General features: G+C 49.7%; 1 protein-coding gene across 1 annotated transcript in view; it reads right to left on the reverse strand.

The window, feature by feature from the left end:
- The window catches only part of PLEKHG4B (pleckstrin homology and RhoGEF domain containing G4B), an 84,299-nt gene that overhangs the window by 11,793 nt on the left and 52,310 nt on the right, over window positions 1–20,196 (reverse strand). Inside the window, 9 exon segments of the mRNA XM_036020308.1 lie at window positions 89–103; window positions 105–342; window positions 2,789–3,540; window positions 4,420–4,563; window positions 8,411–8,549; window positions 9,198–9,340; window positions 9,971–10,069; window positions 10,371–10,487; window positions 14,332–14,418. Coding sequence (XP_035876201.1) covers window positions 89–103; window positions 105–342; window positions 2,789–3,540; window positions 4,420–4,563; window positions 8,411–8,549; window positions 9,198–9,340; window positions 9,971–10,069; window positions 10,371–10,487; window positions 14,332–14,418 — 1,734 coding nt within the window.

Raw genomic sequence — 20,196 nt, forward strand, 5'->3', positions numbered from 1 at the left:
CCCAAGCCCAGAAGGCCGGCTCCCGACGGCCTGACGTGTGGGCGGACTGGGCCGAAGTCACCCCTGCCCGCCGCGTGGGGGCACTTACGTGTTTCAGGAAACACACGCCCCACAGCCAGCGGCCCGCGCCAGCAGCGCTCCAGCTCCGTGAGGAAGTGGTGGCGGTGGAAGTTGTGGAGCTGCTCCAGGTTCCCGAAAATGACGCTGCGCTTCCCTCGCAGGTCCTGCGGCAGGTCCGCTCTTTCCATCTCTGGAAAATAGTTGTCGACGACATATCCTAAGGACCTAACATACTCCCTCTCCGTGGAGATCATCTCGGCCATTATGTGCTGCAGGCGGCGGCTGGAAGACACAGAGAGCGGACGGGACGCTGAGGGACAAACACGACGGCGCGCGGACGGGAGACGCACAGCGAAGGGGTCTGTCTGCCGCTGTGAGGAGCGCCGGGTGGCCCCACACAGGAGTCACGCTCACAGCTACCTGGAGCTGCTCTCCTGATGTCGAGTAAGAGAAGGTGAGAGGTACAGGGGAGGGGTGCGTCCTGTATGAAATGTTTCCACGTTATTGGTTGTGGCCTTCCCAGATGGATTTGGAAACGGAAGAGGAGAGATGTGCAGTCTCCCGGACCAAACGGACGCCTGCGGGTTCTCGTTTCCGGGCAGCCTGACCAGCGCCTGCTTCAGTGGTGGCAGCTGCAGCAGCCAGGAGGCCGGGCACGCAGCCGTGAGCCCTGTGCAAGCAAGGCTGTGCTGGAGCTTCACGAGAAGACGGGTTTCCGATGCACCCCGACTCCTAACCTACCAGAAGCTATTGCTGAAAAAGCAGCTTTAAACTGTAGTGATGTCCCACCCAGGACAGTGAGGAGATGGGCAGCAGGTAGTGGGAGGACTGGGGGTGATACAGGGAGTGGGGGACAGACACCTCCTCCCACCCGGCCAAGGTCTCCTGGGGCTCCTTCCCATGTGGCATGCTAGCATGTACATGTCACCAGTCAACTGGAAGATCAGGGTACCAAGAAGAGGTCTGCTGGTGACCTGGCCTTCCCCCTGCTAATAACGAGGCACACTGCTTTTCTCCCCTACTTGGTAGTATAACCCATTGCGAACTTCCTTAAATTACTCAGTCCTAATAACACTAATGGCAGCTGCCAAATTTTTCTGCCATTATTTGTCTTTACTTTTTTTTTTTAATTTGGAAAAAAATTAAAAGCAAATCACCACGGGACACACACATGTGGTCAGAAATGCTTCTGACTACATCCTGTCTACTACAGGCCTGGAGAACACGACCCTTACGGATTTCCTCCCCACATAACAGATTTCACAAACACTTGTTGCTTCTAAGCACACAGCACATCTGGCCGGGGTGCCTGCTGCTGGGGGGCCTGGAGGAGCCCCTAGTTCACAGCACAGGCTGTGGAGAATCGCCTCTCATCAACACTCACGAAAACAAGTGTCCTCCTTAACGACAAAGACACAAAGTTAACATGAGAGTAGTCTGAGGATTTGGACCAAATAAATGGAAATTCACTCCTGAAGCCGTAATAGCCAGAAACTTCTGGGGGAATGACTGCGGGAAACTTCAGGAGGTGACAGTGGCTCACTCTGGACACCTGGCAGGTCTGGGTGTTCAGGAAAGATGGATTTGGTTTAGTGATCTCTCCCACACCCCAACCCCAGGGCCCTGGAGTTTGAGGAGGACTCGCTCCCTTTTGGGGTGCGTGGTAGGCTCCTCACTATCAGACCTTGGGGTGGTGGGTCTGTGGCCTGTGAACAGTGGGAGAGGGGACCTGTCCCCAGGGGCAAAGGTAAAACAGCTTTCCAACCTTGCTCCCTTCCTGACCCAGGATGTCCACTCTGAGTGACCAGGGGAAGCTCTGGCGAGTGGATGCCTCCACCCCTTTGTTCTGTTGCCCTGGAACTTTCTGTGTGAGCACAGTGGAACTGGAAGGTCATCCACAAACCCACGTGACCCTCTGCCGCCTGCCCATGGATTCCAGCCCACGGGGAAGACCCCTGCTGTTTCCCCGCTGCACAAATGAAACCTTTACCTTCAACAAAGGACATTGTAACTGCCCAAGGTTTTGAAACTTAGAGGTGTGTTTCAGAAGAGTATTATGTAACCATCTCAGCTCAGATTAAAGTTGCTCTGCATGAGGAGAAAACAGGGTAACAAACCAGCTAATAAATGAGGGCACCCCACCTCCAGGCCACCACAATTGCTGTAAATGTGGCCAGCAGCAGAGAGGGGCTGACACCAGGCCGGTGTCCTCTCTGGCATTAGGGATGGACAGAGTTCCTACTACTTTAAACGATTAATAAAAAGTATCATTTTTGCAAACATCTCAAAGACAAATTAAAACGGACATCTATCTTCATTTGGGCAATGAATAAATGGGCACACACTTCTTACCACAGCACTTAGAGACTTTTTTTAAAAAGCAATTCTTTAGGTAATTTCTTCATATTGTGGGCTTGATTTGCTTACTGTCATTTTCAACAAATGGGTTCCAAATAACTGGACTTGGTTGTTTACCCTTCAGAGTGGGCATACCAGGTCACCACACTCCATGAAAAAGGAAGTAGCTGTCAATGAGCCTGTCCTGAATGCTGCAGGTAACTAACATGTAGTTTAAGATCAAATGCGAGTCTGCCTGGGCCGGGCCCAGCAGGGCAGCCTAGAGGGAGAGCCGTGGACTTTCCGTTCTGCGGTTGCGCATTTAATGGCTTTGCATGTCTAGATCCCCACTGAACGCTACACCCTGAGGCTGCAGGGGCGTCCACCTTACCTTCCTGCTGGTCTCCTCCGGTCCTCCTCACAGGGGTGGATCCTGGAGGGGGAAGACAGGCTCCGGCTCAGAGCGACTGGGGGGCTTTCCGCATGCGGCCTCGGTGAGGGCTTCTTCTCTGAGGCCATGGTGCTGGTCACCTCCAGGCCTTTGATGAAGACCCCAGTGTGGCCTGGCCATTGGGAGTCCCTGGGGCCACTGTCCAGCTGTGGAATCTCGAAGCTTAGTGTTTTCTTCATAATTTTCTTCACAGGATGTTTCCTGTGGTGGATGATGGGGGTCTGGGTGGGCTCCAAGGAGCAAGTGGAGCCGTCGTCTGGGGTGTGCATACCTGGGTCCAGGTGCTCACCCTCCTGCCCACACGGAGCGATTTGCCTAGGGAGGCTGGACACCAGTCGTGCCCACTCCCCAGTGCGGCCCTCGGGGTCAGTGAGGGGGACCCAGGGTGCCTCACTGTGCCTCATCTCGGCCCCCTGGACAAGCTCGAGCTGCAAGGGGCTCTGGTCCAGAGGTGGGGCACTGGGGTCTGCAGCAGACTCAGAAAGGGCCTCGTGGGAGTGGAGGTGGGCCTGCTGGCACTGTAGCCTCAAGGCGTGCCACTGCCTCAGGGCCTGCTGGCCACCCAGGCCCAACACCGCCATGTTCGCAGGCTCCCCCAGGGCCTCCTGGCAACCTCTCCTCAAATGCTCGGCCACCAGCTCCGGGCCTAGGCGCTTCGGACACTCACAGCAATGCAGTGTCGCCCCGTCCACCTGTGCAGTGAAGGAGAGCCCTGGTCAGTCCGGCGAAGGGCTCGCAAGGCCGGATGCCTTTCTGGGCCCCGCCCATGTCATGTGGCCAGTGAGTGGCTCAGGCGAACTCAGGACAGGCTTGTTCTGCCACCTGGGTGCCAAGTCAAGCATCAGGGTGAGCCAGGAGGCCACAGTGAGAGGAACACCCCTTAGCACTTGGCAGCAGCTGCCATCTGGACTCACCCACAGGGCAGACATATCCGCCACAGCCCCCAAGGGTACCATGAGGGCATCCCAGGACCACGGGATGCTGTGAAATCAGTTATTCCCCATCTCTACCTGGTGTGGAAGCCCCAGAGAGGGCAGGGCAGAGAATCTTACCCCTGCCCTGGCCTATGCTGACCTTCCCTGACCCCTCGGATTCTGTCTAGAGGGGCTGTGCTCCAGAGGGCTCTGGCCCCAGGCTCCCCAATGGCTAGGCAAGTCTAGGGTGCTGGTGAGGTCGCAGGTATGTGCTGTACTATGGCAATTACTGTGGGGTCTTTGATGGTAAGTGGACTGAGAGCCAGGGGCATGGTCTGAAGGGCATGTTGGCCTGCAGCCCCGGTGCTCTGCTTGCCCAGACCTGCAGGGGGCAGTGCTCACTGTCTGAGGAGTAAAGGACACAGGCAGCACAGGCTCCCAGAGGAACTCTGCAGGCCCTCATCACCTCTCAGAACGGGGACTGGTGAGTGCACGGGGCCAGCGCTCCCTCTCTCCACTCAGCCTGGCTCAGACGCCTCCCGAAGTCTCCCACTGTTTCCTCCCTGTCCTGTGAGTCATTCTTCATCAGCAGCCGTCCTTTCTGACAACACTGCTATAGCCCAAGGAACCGACCATCAGCACAAGCGAGGCACTTACTCCGGGGTTTCCGAGCGAGGGCTGGACCTCACCCACCGCAGACCGGGCCCACAGCTCCTGCTGCTGCGGCTTCACCTTCTCAGCACAGAGCAGCTCCAAAGGGCCCAGGAACTTCTTTTGCTCTTTTTCAAACCAAGATCTGATCTACACAGGAAAAGAAGGTTTTACTTTCAAGCGTGTGAAGGGGTCTGGCCCTGACATTTGCAGGACGACAGAGGCGTCCGACGCAGCTCAGGGGCTGGAGCCCGTTCCCGCAGATGGCAGGCCTCATCCCCAGGCAAACACTGCATCTTACTGGGACATTTCACGAGTTACTGCACAGCAGCGAGGGTCACAATGAAGGCTCCAGTGTATGACCACTTTCGTTGTTTGGAAATGGAAATTAGGATCACTGAAACATAGGTCTAGAATTTTCAGTTTGGAAACTTCTTTCCATGCTAAATGTACCCCAGAGATATTCTTCCGGCTGGTGGTGCTTGGACACCCAGGGGCTGCCTGGGAGTGACAGAGGTGCGGACAGCAGCCCTGCCCGACCTCACAGTGTCACAGGGTCCAGGATTTCACTTTACAGACAAATCCTGTGGCAGTATCACTGGCTCATAGTGAGCACGTCATAGGGAAATGCTTCACTTTCTCACACAGTTCTCGTTGGAGAGCAATGCCAGAGACCCCTGGCTGTTTGGTGCCCAAGAAGAGAGGTCTGTCATTAAGAATGGTGTCCCTGGGCTGCACCGATGACCTCAGGACTTCACGAATTTGGGGGTCCCAGATGTACAGGCAGAGGAGAGAAATCAGAGTGCATGGTGTTTGTTGTGAGAGTCGGGACAGGAAACACTGAGACGGGACTTTTGTGAGGAAGCACTGGCCACCCCAGAGCCGCCGGGTGGGGGAGTGGGGAACAGCCAGGGGAGCGGAGAACCTCAGGGAGCAGTGGAGAGCACCCTCCAAACTCAGGAAAAAAGGAAATTCTAGTTGCTTTGAAGATTTAAATGGGAATATTCAAATCATAAGAGTCTTATGATGGAATATATTAGTTGTTCTGTAACCTTAAAGTAGAGAAGCCCATTTAAATCATAAGCAAAGTTACAGGATGGATTACAAACGGGGGGGGGGGGATTATTTGCAACATGATCAAAGGATCAATAGAAGTGATACAATGAAACTGTTACAAACAGTAGAGAAGTTGGCCAAGTGCAAGAAAATGCAACTTATTAGAGGGTAAATAAAAATAACCCACACATTTATGGAGACAAAGGTTGACTGCAGCATTAAAAGAAAATCCCGAAGGCAAACCCTGGTGAGATCCTGAGCTTCTGTCCACCAGGTGAGGGAGGCCCCGGTCTTGGCGGGGCAGGCTGACGGGCTGCTTGCCAAATATGTGAAAACCTCAAACTATGCGAGCTCCGCTCTGCCATCCTGAGTTGAGGAATCTGTCCACAGTGAACGGTCACACAATGTGAGGGGCGCAGGCGTGGTGATGCTTGTACAACAGCACAAAGCAGGGTGGAGCCCGGGAGGTGCAGGCCGCTCACTCCAGCCCACAGCTCGCCCGACAAAGCAGGTCAGAGACGGCTGTGCACGGCAGGTGTGATCACACTTGTGTAAAAAACCCTCTCTTTTCTTATTCTTCCACAGTGTTCACGCACTTCTTAGGTTGAAAAGAAATTAAATACACTGTATATAGGACAATCTTATTTTTAGGTTAAAATATATTTAGTATTGGGTGAAGAAGGCAGATTAAGACATACCTCACTTTGCTCCCTCTAGAAACACTATGAAAGCTTTAGAAAACTCCTTTAACCCATAAAAGATGGGGGAACAGTGGGGCTGGGCAGGAGGGGCAGACAGTGGGAGGCCCTGGGAGACCTGAGCAGGGAGAGGGGTGGCTGTGGATGGGTGAGGAGAGCACATCCAGCAGGACACCATCCACTGCGGAGAGACATTCAGAAACCAAACAAAACTCCGTGGCAATTAAAAATGTGATCGCAGAGGCAAAAACACGTCCATAGGGTTAGAAAACCAAGTTTAGAAAATCTACACTCAAAGTACAACAAAAAAAAAACACACAAAAGGGAAAACAAAACAGGAGAGAAAATTAGTGAGCCGGGGGAAGTGTGGAATTCTAGAAAAGGGGAGAGCTCACCAAAGACGACCACAGATCCCAGGGCAGAGAGGCGTGGCGGCCAAAGGAGGGACCCCTGGCTCTGGGCCACTGGGGCCAAGTGCCCTGAAGAGACCAGAGGTGAACAGGCATCCGGTGAGTAAACACAGGGCCCGGACCAAGGGCGAGAGCAGAAGAGGTGAGGACTCCTCCCCTGCCAAGCATGAAGCTTGGAAACAGTGCCTCCAAAATCTGGGAGGGAAATTAAAGCTACCGTGAAATATGAAGGCGGAAAAAGACATTGTCAGATGGGCAAGATCTCAGAAATTTTCATCCCACCATCCCTTTCTCCAGAAAGTCCTGGTGGGCCTTCTGCTCAAAACCACAGAAAAATTAAGAGGAAAACTGGGTGTATGAAAAACAGGACAGAGGCGATGCACAGGACAGAGAGGAGACCCCACAGGACAGAGAGGAACCCCCATGACAGAGAGGGGACCACAGACAGAAAGGGGACCCAAAGGACAGAGAGGGGACGCCACAGGACGGAGGAGGAGGAGGAAGAGAAGCAGCCACGGGACATCAGTGCTCTAGGCAGGGCCGCCCCTTCAGCCCCAGGCCGCCCCCACCAGGGACCTGGGGAGCTGGTTCGCCTCCCATCCACTGCTGCCTTGTCCCAGATGTGCTGACGGTCCCCTGCCCCTGCCCTGTAGCCTGGATCAGCCAGGTCATCATCTACCCTGGCCCGTGCCCCCGCTGGCCCATGACTGGAGCTGGGATTGGGTGTTGGGATACCACGGAGGGAAAAATACAGTGCCCACACCCCACCATTCTTGATGGCCACCCCAGGGACCCCCTGCTTCACGGTGGCGATCCTCCCATCCTGACAACCCAAGGATCCAGAGACATTTCCAACCACTCTTCACTCTGCCCTACATACTTGGCTGTGCAGGCTCTTGTTGTCACATTATTTACATGGAAATAGGGGCTTATAACATAATAAGGATTTTACTTAAAGTATGTAGTCACGGGCAGCATGATGACGTTTCAGTCATCAACAGACCACATATATGAAGGTGGTCCCATACAGTTACGGCAGAGCGGAAACAGTCCTATCGCCTAGAGATGTCGCAGCCACGGTAACATCGTAGCACAGCACACTGTTTGTGGTGATGCTGGCATAAACAAACCCACGGAACTGCCAACTGCACAAAGGGTACAGCACACAGTTATGTACATACAGTCCATAATACTTGATGATAATCAGTGATTATGCTGATTTATGTATTTACTATCCTACATGTTGATCATGATTTTAGAGTGTACTCTTTCTACTTACAAAAAACGTTTGCTGTAAAACAGTAGCTGTGTTATGCTGGCTTCATACATCTCATTTTACTGTCTCTGGATGGCATCACTTTCTCTGGTGATTGATTTAATCCCACCTTGTTTTGCACAGCAGCAGGCTGGACAGGCGGGTAGCCCAGGGGCAGTAGGCTGCACCCTAGTCTAGGTGTGTAGTGGGCTGTGCACTCAGGTCTGTGTAAGTGCCTCTGTGATGTTCTCCCAACAATGAAATCACCCGACTACACATTTTCTCAGAACATATCCCCGTCATTATGCAGCACAAGACTGTACAAGCTTCTGAAAAGCATTTATATGCATCTATACATGGAGAAAAGTCTGGGTTATAACATACCGAGTGTTAACACTGATTATTTCAAGAGGCAGAGGTTTAAAATACTTTTCTCATTTGGCCCCTCTGACTGGAGCACTGACCTGGTCACTTCCCTCCCAGAGCACGGCCCGGTCAGCCACCTCCTTTCTGGAGCACTGACCTGGTCACCTCCCTCCCAGACGCTGACCTGGTCGCTTCTCTCCCAGGGCACTGACCTGGTCGCCTTCCTCCTGAAGGGTCCTCAGTTCTCGTAGACTCTCCAGCTCCTGCAGACACCTGTTGGAGGTGAGGACCAGCCTGTGGACCTCCTCGTCCACTTGGTTGTACAGCCGGGAGGCAGCCTCAATGCTGTCTCTGGAAGAGAAGGCAGCTGTTGGGGGACACGCCTTGAGCATGGTATGTTCACAGGCCATCCCCTTAGGGGTACATGTTGGTGACAGCCTACTTAAAAAACACAACTGCACTGATTTTTTGTCCCTTGAGTCTGACAGAATAGAAGTGCCAGATGGGGCCCGGATGGGGCAGCCAGAGCAGGAAATTGAACATGCCCATTAGCGGTGACACCTACTGGCCGCACACACACACAGGCACCTCAGAGGTGGGACCGAAAATGTGGGGGGGGTAAACGCAGCACCCCAGGATGGAGGAAGCACTTGGTCAGGACCTATAATGAGTTTAAGGTTTTACTTATTTTTAGTGAGAGGGGAAGGGAGGGAGAAAGAAAGGGAGAGAACCTGGCCTGCAACCCAGGCACGTGCCCTGACTGGGAATCGAACCAGTGACCCTTTGCTCCACAGTTGGATCCACTGAGCCACACCAGCCACAGCCCACTATGATGAGTTTTGTCTTCCACTTAAGCACTCCAAGGAATGGGCTAGTTTTTCCTCAGAGTCTTCCAAAGAGACAAGCTCTGGTCCCATCAAGCATGTCTGTCAGAGGAATGGAGGTCTGCCTGTGACGGAGTCGGGCGTCACCCCAACCTGCCCCAGCGTGACAACTCACCGGCCGTCTTCGCCAGCCCCATGCTCTTCCCTCCTCAGCCGGGCCAGCACAGTGCCACCCTCCAGGCGGAGGGCCACCAGCAGCTCGTCTTCCAGGACTTGCTTCATGATGGCCTTGTGCTTGCGGATGGACTCGGCGACCGCCTGTCGGGGCGGGAGGAGTATTCACAGAACCCCCTCCTCCAAGCAGGCCCTCCCGGGGCTAGTGCTAGGTCGGCATTAGGTGTGCCCACACCGGGCTTTCACCACTCAAACTCAAAGCACATTGGGATGGCCACACCGGCCACCCAGTCCTAGCAGGAGGGTGGGCAGCAGATTCCAGATGCCCCCCTCAGGGGAGGGAAGTCTGAGATGCAGACTCAAGGGCAGGGGACAGAGGGAAGGTGAAACTCGGCAGCAGGAGAACCTGGGTCTGGAGGGCAGCACACCCGGGCACCCGTGAGGCGGCTCCCGGTTGTCACGGTCCCTCCGGCCAGGCCTTCTCTGTACTGTATTTGAACTGCTTGCTCCCGGCAGCCACCACGCATGCCTTGCTGTCATAGCATTGACTGTGGTGGTGTTGTTTCTCTTTCTGGGAGGGTGGGATTTTCTTGGCCACAAGGGGGAGGAAGTGATGCTTTGGAAGTTGTTTGCTAATGGAAAGGGAACTACAAATCAAAAAGGCTGGAGAGTTTCTAACTAAAACCCCACTTAGTGAAACTAAAGATCCACTTTCAAGTGTCAGTGAGCTCTCTGTTCCCACCTGTCACGTAAAGTAAAATAGAGAGCACTCACCTGTGCCGTGTTGAGGGTCCTGTGGGTGTTCAGGGAGCCAATTAAACTTTGTAGGAAAGCAATGGCGTCCTGGCAGTTTGTGGTAAAGGGCTCCAGCTTCTGTTGGCGTTTGAGAGGAGACGATACAGACACATTCTATCAGACACTGAAGTACGCAGCTGTGAGTTCCCATGTTTAAACTGATCCCAGGTAGCAAGCCAGCCATGGGGTCACCCAGCGACCTCTGGGTGTCCACAGAAGCACAGAGCAGCACCCTCCCTGCCCAGGGCTGGATTTCAGTGGCATTCTTAAGCCCGTGCCACGTGGTTGTTAGCAACAGACTAGATCTGAGTAAAAACACCCCTTAGGAGAAGCCCCTTGGTGACTGTGGCGCACGCAGCCGCTGTGAGCGGCTCCTTACCCTGCGGAGGCAGATCCAGTCGCTGTGGCTGTAGGGGAAGGAGCCTTCGAGGTCCGCGGTCAGCTGGGAGCTGTCGACAAACTTGTGCAGGGCCTTCAGGGAGCCCACCACCTCACACTGCCGAGGGGAGGGAGACACTGCTGGGATGGCTCGCTCCCGGCGGACCCGCTACTGGTGGGTTCCGCTGTGCTGCCTTGCGGTGGCATTAATGGGGGGCGCGTGGTTGTTACAGGAGGGAACGTGAGAAGAAGTGAGAGGAAAAGGAAGCAAAGAGAAATGAAGGAAAGGACCCAATTAAGGAAAGACAAAAAAAAAAAAAAGGAGACAGTGGGAAGGAAGCAAGGGCAAGATGATGAGGGGAGAAGGGAAAAGGCAGGAAGAGGGCAGGAGAAGTGAGGATGGAATTGAGGATGCACCACCTCCGGTGCGGCACAGCAGAGCCCCCTCACACAAAACCACACGCTCTGGACAAAGTGCAACGATGGCAGTCTGGAAGCTCTGGGTGGGGGTGGGGGGACAAGCCGGGCTTATTGTGAGCAACTGGCACTCGGATGAAGGGACGGGCATGTCCCGGTTCTGTGGCTCTGGTGGGAAGGGAGGCTGCCAGTGGTGAGACTGGAGTGGCTGAAGCCGATAGAAAATCGGCATCTTTCTGGCCCAAAAGATCAAAGGATAGACAGGGTGGAAAGTGAAAATCAATTCTCATAAGGGAGAAAGCAGGGAAAGGAAGCTCCAGATGTCTGTGAACTCTGACCCTGAACCACATGTGTGTGGGGAGGACTTCCAGTGGCCGAAGGCAAGAACTGCGCTGGACATGTGCCAGGGACGGTTTTCAGTCTGAGTCTAACCAAGTCAAGTCCACGCTAAAATAAAACTGTGTGGGGCTTCTGACAGAATCCGGAGTCTTTACAATAGGGTATTCACAAAGTCTAGAACACCATCCAACACTACTTGACACATGAACAATCATGAAAATGTGACTCATTCTCAAAGGAAAAGGCAACCAACCAGAGGTCAACCCAGAGAAGACCCAGATGCTGGAATTATTAGATAAGCACTTTAAGGCAACTATTGTAACTGTGCTCAATGAAGTAAAGGAAAAATGCTTGCAATTAATGAGAGGATAGGAAATCTCACAGAGGTATAGAAAATATATCTAAAAACCCATTGGGAATTTTATAGCTGAAAAATACAATATCTGAACTAAACAATTTACTATATGGGATTAACAGCTGAATGGAGATGAGAGTATGGAGTCAGTGACCTTGAAGATCGATCAGTGGCAACAACCTGACCTGAAGAAGAGAGAGAAAAAAATGTTTTAAAAAACACATTCTCAGAGACCTATGAGATGATGTTAGTATGTGTAATTGAAATCCTAGAAAGAGAGGAGGGAATCAGGCAGAAAAAAACATTTCAAGAAATAATGACTGAGGCTTTCTAAATTTGGTGATAGATATAAAATTTCAGCCATATCTAACAGGATAAATATGAAAAAAGTCAACCTACCCAGTCACATTATAGTCAATTTGATGAAGATAAAGAAAAAATCTTGAAAGTAGCCAGGGGAAAATGACACATTTCCTATTGACAATTACTTGAATTACTATGAATTTTTTATCAGAAAATAGGGAGGCCAGAAAATAATAGAATATCTTTAAAGTGCTAGGAAAACAAACAAACAGAAAAACTACCATGAAGTCAAAATTCTTTATCTACTGAAAATATCTTTCAAGAAAGAAGACAAAGTGAAGAAGTTTCCAGATAAAAGAGAAAGAATCAAGAAGAAAGAGAAGGAAAGAAAATAGCTGAGGTGGTGAAGAAAGATCAGATTTTCAAAGTGTTCTGATGTTAGGCTCTGCACAGTTTCTGCAAGAACTGAAGGGTTGCCCTGGCTGGTGTGGCTCAGTGGATTGAGTGCCCACCTGCAAACCAAAGGGTCATCGGTTCAATTCCTAGTCAGGGCACATGCCTCATTTGAGGGCCAGGTCCCCAGTAGGGGGCGTGCCAGAATCTACCACATATTGATGTTTCTCCCTCTCTCCCTCCCTTCCCCTCTCTCTAAAAATAAATAAATAAGATCTTATTAAAAGAAAAAAAAGAACTGAAGGGTCAGAGACAGGTCTCTGGGCTCCTTTGTGGGTAGGACCAGAACTGACACAAATTCTTTCATATGTTTTATCTCATCTGGGTGCCTTAATATTTTATTTTATGCATCACTTGGGGTCATATCTAATGTTAACAGTCTAAACCGGAGTTCCAGCTAAGATGGAGGTGTAGGTAGAAACCTTTCACTTCCTCGCATAACCAAAAGGAAGATAATAACCAATCTAAAATCAACAAACAACCAGAAGTGCCAGAAAGTCAAACTGCATGGAACTCTGACAACCAAGGAATTAAAGAAACAGTCAACCAGACCAACCAGATAGGTAAGAATCCTCAGCAAAGCAACGGACCATGCAGGTGGGGCTGGTTGAATGGGAAACAGACTCAGAGCTGACTGTGGACTACAGAGGTCGCCACAGTGGGAGAAACTCCCAGTCTCATGTTTGTTGGAAAGTGGGCTAGAGCAGAGCAGGTAAGCTGCACTGTTCCCTCTCTGGCCCCTCCCCCACAGGCAGCGCCTCAGCACAGCAAAGAAGGTTGCCCTGGGTGAATGCCTAAGGCCCCACCCCCTTACAACTTATCAGGTGCACCAAGACAAAGAAATAGGGCCCAATGAAAGAACAGAGCAAAACTTCAGAAAGAAAGCTAAGCAATGAGGAGATAGCCAACCTATCTGACAGAGAATTTAAAGCCCTGGTAATCAAAATCCTCACAGAACTGATTGAGCTTGGTCAAAAAATGGAAAACACAAATGAAAGATACCCAAAATTAAATAAATCAAAATATTTAGGGAACCAACAGTGACAGGAAGGAAACCAGGACTCAAAGCAATGATTTGAAACAAAAGGAAGAAATAAGCTTCCAAACTTCAAAGAAACGAGAATTCAAAAAAATGAAGAGAGACTTTGGAACCTCTGGGACAGGCTGAAACATTCCAAAATCCAAATTGTAGGGGTGCCAGAAGGAGAAGAACAACAGTAAGAAATTGAAAACTTATTTCAACAAATAATGAAGGAAAATTTCCTCAGTCTGGCAAAGAAATAGGCTTCCAGGAAGTCCAGGAAGCCCAGAGAGTCCCAAAGAAGTTGGACCCAAAGAGGAACATACCAAGGTACATCATCCTTAAGTTAACCCAAGATTAAAGACAAAGAGAGAATCTTAAAAGCAGGAAGAAGAAAGGAGAAAGTTACCTACAAAGGAGTTCCCATAAGATTATCAACTTATTTCTCAAAAGAAACCTTGCAGGCAAGAAGGGGCTGGAAAGAAATATTCCAAGTCATGAAAGGCAAGGACCAACATCCAACATTACTCTATCCAGCAAAGCTATCATTTAGAATGGAAGGGCAAATAAAGTGCTTCCTAGATAAGGTCATGTTAAAGGAGTTCATCATCATCAAGCCATTATTATATGAAATATTGAAGGGACTTATCTAAGAAAAAGAAAATAAAAAAATATGAACAGTAAAATGACAACAAACTCATAACTATCGACAACCAAACCTAAAAGAAAAGAAAAACAACAAAAAGAAAAACTAAGCAAACAACTAGAACAGGAACAGAATCAGAGAAATGGACATCACATGGAGGGATTTCAGTGGAGAGGGGGAGGGTAGGAATGGGAGGGAAAAGGTACAGGGAAGAAGCAGCACAATTAGTAGGCATAAAATAGGCACGGAGAGGTAAAAAATGGTATAGGAAACAGAGGGCTCAAAGAACCTATATGTACAACTCATGGACATGAACTAAGGGGGGTAGGATGCTGGAGGGTTGGGGGGTATAGGGGGAAAAAATTGGGAAAACTGTAACAGCATAATCAATAAAATATATTTAAAAAAAAAGAGTCTAAAGCCATTACCTGAATTGCTACAGCCTTGTCAGGTCTGAATGCTGATTCTTTATCCACCAAGAGCAAAATACTATGAATTATGGGGGGCGATGTGTTCTGAAATAAGAAACACTAATTAGCTTTCTAGTTTTTAACTTAATTGAGTTAATTGTCCAATTTTGATTGGTGCTACTTCCACTTTGATATTTTCCCCAAATACCTAGAATGCATAAAATGCAGTTGCCTTCACACTGAATGTAAATTACTTGCCCTTATAAATTATTTAATGTAATCAGGTTTATTGGCTGTGACTTACATATAATAAAAGTCCCCCTTTTAAGTGCACAGTCCTCTAAGTTTTGATGTAACTTATAGTCATGTAACTACCACCGCTATGAAGGTACAGAACAGTTTAACATCCCCCAGATTTCCTCATGCTCCTTTTGTCAAGCCCACCAGCCCCTGGCAGCCACTGATCTGTTTTCTGTTCTGATCACTTTGCCTTTTCCAGTTACCATATACATGGAACCACACAGTACTGGCTTCCTGCGCTTCGCACAGTGCACCTGAGATTCACCCATGTGGTGAACATTGGCAGTTTATCCGTTTTCATTGCTGAGCAGTATTCCACGGCATGGAAGTGCTGGAGTTTATCATTCCATTCACCGCTTGAAGGACATTTGGGTTGTTTCTACCTGTTTGCAATCATAAGTAAAGCCACTGTAAACAGTGCGTGAACATAAGTTTTCATTTCTCTTGGGGAAATAGCTAGCAGTGAGACTGCTGGGTCCTATTAGAGGTGTATGTTTAACTTCTAAAGAGACTGTTGTTTTCCAGAGTGGCGGGACCACCCTGCACACCCACCAGCAATACCAGGCACTCGTCACTGTCCAGTTTTGCCGTTGCAGTATGTGTGTTATCTCGTTTTGGCTTTAAGTTGCAGTTCTCCAATGACTAGTGATGTTGAATATATTCCCATGTGCTTATTTGCTATCCATACATTCTCTTCGGTTAAGTGTGTTAAAACCTTTTGCCCCTATTTTATTGGGGTGTTTGTTTTATTACTGGGTTTTGCAACTTTAAGTATTCTGGGTACAAGTCCTTCATTAGATACCTGTTTTGCAAATATTTTATCCCAGTCCATAGCTTGTATTTTCATTCTAGTAACAGTATCTTTTGAGAAGTTTTCAGTTTTGCTAAATTTTTTTTGTTGGAGTCCAATTTATCTTTTTTCCCTTTTATGGATTATTCTATTGGGGTCACAGGGAAGAAATCTTTGCCTAAACCAAGGTCATGAATATTTTCTCCTATGTGTTCTTCTGGTGGCTTTGTAGTTTGAGATTTTACATGTAGGTCTATGATCCATTTTTAGTTAATTTTTACATATAGTATGAGGTATGTGTTGAGGATTTTTCCCCCTTTTCTTTGCATACAGATGTACAATTGTTCCAGCCATACTGGTGGAAAAAATCTTGTATTTTGATGTGTTTATGACTTTAATCAAACCTCCTTGGCTTCTGTCTGCTAGATTATATTGAGGCCAGATAATTTAGCAATCAAATGCTTTTATTTACATAGTGCTTCTTCATTCATCCTCTCTAAAGCTTTACTTTTTCAAAGTTTCTCATAGTGATAAACAGATTTTAGGAAATTCCTTATTTTGAGATAAGCTTACTGGATGGGCCTCAGAGCTGGTGTCCTCTTGGTCTTCCTTTAATCTCACATACTTGCATTTTTGTCAAGTGGCTTCTTAGGAATGATGATGTTTTATAAATATTTGTTGAATAAATAAACCATAGAAAGCCCAAAGGAGGAACCAGTCTTGCTTTCCTATCCTACAGCTGTATTCTCTTCCTGTCACTCAGTTCAGCTAAACTTTTCAGTTACCATGCATTAAAATTACAGTTTTGCAAAGCGTTTTATGTTTCTCTATAGTCCTATTTGAGTGGAGTTTTACTATTAAGGTCTGTTTTCCCCGGCTGGCATAGCTCAGTGGATTGAGTGCGGGCTGCAAACCAAAGTGTCACAGGTTCGATTCCCAGTCAGGGTACATGCCTGGGTTGCAGGCCATGACCCCCAGCAACCGCACATTGATGTTTCTCTCTCTCTCTCTCTCTATGTCTATCTCCCTCCCTTCCCTCTCTAAAAATAAATAAATAAAATCTTTAAAAAAAAAGGTCTGTTCTATTGCAAAGAAAATTAATATTAATTCTCAGATAAATGAGAACAGAGTCAATGCCTTATGACAATTACCCATATTAGTGTCTTGCAGTTATGTGTTTTGGGGGGAGTGGCGGGAGGGAGGTGGTTAGGAATGAGCAAATTCCTAGGATTTCTGTCACCAAGGGGGGAAAATTCATTATTTCCTTTCAAAATGGAAAGTTGTTTATGGTATTAAAGTTGAATAATTTAATAAATTTGAAGCATAGTTACTTGAGGTAGTAATGAAAAAGTTACATAGTTTTGCCCTCTGTGAAAGAACCTACCCACTTTTGTATATTCCTCAAAAAGGAAACTGAAAACAGAAACACGACCCTGGAATCCCAGGTCACATCCATGCTTCTCACACAAACTGCAAACCTCGAGGCTGCCGCCCCCCCACCCCACCCCAGTGCCAGGGCAGTGGCATCGAGGCCACGGCAGTCTGGGTGCCAGTGTTGTGAGCAGCTACAGTGGGACTGGATTCCTCTCCTAAGCCAGCATGAAGACTCACTTGTGATAACAAGTTAAAGGTCCCAGCTTATGCTCTGGAGAGGTATGGGTGGAGAGTGACCATTCTACTCTTGGCTCAGTCTCCCCTGTGGCACTGGAGTGGTACAGGATTTAAGGGAAGTCTGAAAACAAAGAAATGCTGGGAAGGGGCTGTTCTTACAAAGAAAACTGATAAATGGTTCTGGGCTGGCTTTGTCCAACCTGCCGAGAAGGCAGACCGACAACGGGAGGGCTCCAGGGCCACAGGCGGGACTGCCGGGGCCTCACACACCATGGGAACCGCTGTCGCTAAGCCTGTACACTTCCCATGAAGGGCTCACTCATGTCTATTTGAGGCTAGGGTCTTAATCTTCAAGTTGTTATTGGATGCCGACGGATCACAAGTCGCAGCAGTCCTCTGGCCTCAGGAAGAGCCTGTGCAACAGCATCTTCCTGGTTGCAGGCCCGGCTTTGCTCCTGGGCCCACACACACCATGCACCTAACACAGTGCAGCACGAGAACCCGCAGGTGGCTCATCCTGGTACCTGGACAGCTTCTCACAAAACCAGTGCCACGATGGGTGCAGGTCAGGGACCTTGTGGTGGTGGGTGGAGGTGGTGATACCGTGCCAGCCCCTACCCTTGGCACACACGTGGTTCTGACCTCATTCCTGCCCAGAACCTGCACCTCACCCCTCAGTACTGGCCTGAGAACGACCCCCTGCTATCAGAGCTCTCCAAGCCCTTTACAGCTATGAAAGGTGCTCCAGCACTAACCCCGCCGCCTTAGGGGCCCTGGCCCTGCGCTCAGAGAGGAGGGGCGCCATGGGGAGCCTGCAGCTTGAGTACTACCTTCTGGTGGGGGAGGGTGCCGTCCTGGGTCCTGCAGCAAGTCACTGGGTTTCAAAGCTTCCTCTGAATACAAATTTCCTTTTTTTTAAAAGATTTTATTTATTTATTTTTAGAGAGAGGGGAAGGGAGGGAGAGAAACATCAATGTATGGTTGCCTCTAGCGCACCCCCTACTGGGGACCCAGCCTGCAAGCCAGGCATGTGTCCTGACTGGGAATCAAACCGGCAACCCTGTGGTTTGCAGGTTGGCACTCAACCCACTGAGCCACACCAGCTAGGGCCAAATTTCTTTTTTGATATATATATATTTTATTGTTTATACTATTACAGTTGTTCTAATTTTTCTCCCTTTGAACACAAATTTCAAACCTTCTTCATCACATTCTCCAGGTCAGCTAATGATAAAAGTGACCAGCATGGACACAATTTACTGACTCTGAATTAAGGGCCATGAATCAGGGCTGACAACGGTGGCAGGGCACCCAGCAGATAGGGTTGACAACCAGGACTATTTCCCCGACAGGCTCCCAAAACCACCACCTGGGGCTGAAGGTGGAAGAAACACAGCGGGAAGGAGGGCAGGGCTGGTCCGGGCTGCGTGAGCACTGCCAGCGCCCGTGAGCCCCTTGTGGGGCTCCCAGAGCACTGTCCAGAGGAGGCAGAAGCTGCCTGTGGACAAGGGTAAGTGTTGGGGGCTGGGTCCCCATGAGGGGGAGTGAGGCCAGGACCCTCCAGAGGAGCTTCCATGGGTGGGGCCATGAGCAGCTGCCTGCTTTGGCCTCTGAAGTTCATAAAAGGCTTCCATAAGGGCACTGGAACCTGGATGTGTCTGAAACCCGTGTGGGCCGCAGATGCACCCAGTGCTGCCGGACACCCAGCCAGGACTCCATCGCAGCACGCGGGTCTGGAGCTCCCACAGGGCTTTCATTATTACACACAGTTTTCCCAACAAGCTACATGAGGCAAATGAAAGGATTTCTAGGAATTTGATCAAAACTTCTGGTTACATTTCTCAAAATCTTTAATCAATGATGACATTTTAGTTTGGTTTTGGAGGCAAAAACAAAGTTGCTTTTCTCTCAAGTTGCTATTTATATGGGTGTTGACCTGCTGTTATTACCTGAGGCATACCTGCTTCAGCCACTGACTTTAGAGACGTGCATTCCTGAGACAGAAACAAATGCTGCCTTATTGTCCAGGTGGATTCCAGCCAACCAGGGAGTTCAGATGAACAATCTTTTGGCAAAATCAAAGAACTCGGAGAAAATCTTAGGGTCGCCAACACTTCATCTTTCAACAGAAGTTCCCTCACAGTCTTTCTGAAAAGCAGTCATTTACCTATCTTCTTAGAAAATCTTACTTGGCAATGTCTCAGTCTTTACTGTTATATACAGTAAAATTGCATGTAATTAAGGAAGACCAGAATCGCGGAGGAATTTCCATGCCTTGAGCAGAATATGAACACAGAGCTGGATGACATGCTGGTTTCTGACTTTGAGCCCGACGGCAGGGAATGGGAGCAGGCAGGAGATGACGCGCTTCTGCACTGTCTGACGGAAACTGGATCTGGGCGTGTCAGTCCGCTGCTGGGTCAGACGAGCGAGTGCGGGCTCTAAAGGCATGCAATGCGAGCCTCTCCCGGTGACAGCGAAGACCGAGCATGCACATCCCTCTGCAGTGCAGGCGTCACCCCTGAGGTTTGCTCTGAGATTCCTTTCAGCGGTGCTGGGTGGCCAGGGGCCTTTTTCTTCTCCCAGAATCTGCTCCCTTTGATTGCTTTGATTGCTGTGCCAGGCCAGGAGCAGCACCACCATTTGGGTGCCCTAACCAGGGACACCCCTGCTCCTGCTAACTCATCCACCCTACTCCCTAGCCTTGGCTCCAGGCCTCGTGTGTCCTGCCTGGACGTTTCCATAATCTCCCCAGGTCTCTCTGGCCTGGCCTCCACAGCCCAGCCTCAACACCTACCTCAGACAGGTCCCAACCTCTGCCTTTCTTGGAAAGAACTTCCAGTTGGCGTCCCTAAACTTAGGGACCGTGACCTGTTCTGTCTCTGCTAAATAGACAGATTTTAGCTGACGGAGTAGCTGAGGCAGCTGGAGAAGCTTCCAGGGGCCTCTGACCTCAGACTCCAGGACAGCACTTGACACATGAGGGCCCTTTGTGCACTGGTCTGAGGGAGACTGATGTTCTCAGGCCCCGCCTGGCCCTCAGTCCCTGCCACATCCCAGCGGTATCTTTATCCCCACTCCAGGGATTCAAATTTCCTCTGCGTTTTACTCATGAACCAGAATGCAGGATGGGGTCTCCCTGGGGGGACCATGAACCTCCTGAACAAACCCCCTGGAACCCA

The sequence above is a fragment of the Phyllostomus discolor genome, chromosome 3, assembly GCF_004126475.2.
Source record: "Phyllostomus discolor isolate MPI-MPIP mPhyDis1 chromosome 3, mPhyDis1.pri.v3, whole genome shotgun sequence".
Taxonomy (NCBI): Eukaryota; Metazoa; Chordata; class Mammalia; order Chiroptera; family Phyllostomidae; genus Phyllostomus; species Phyllostomus discolor.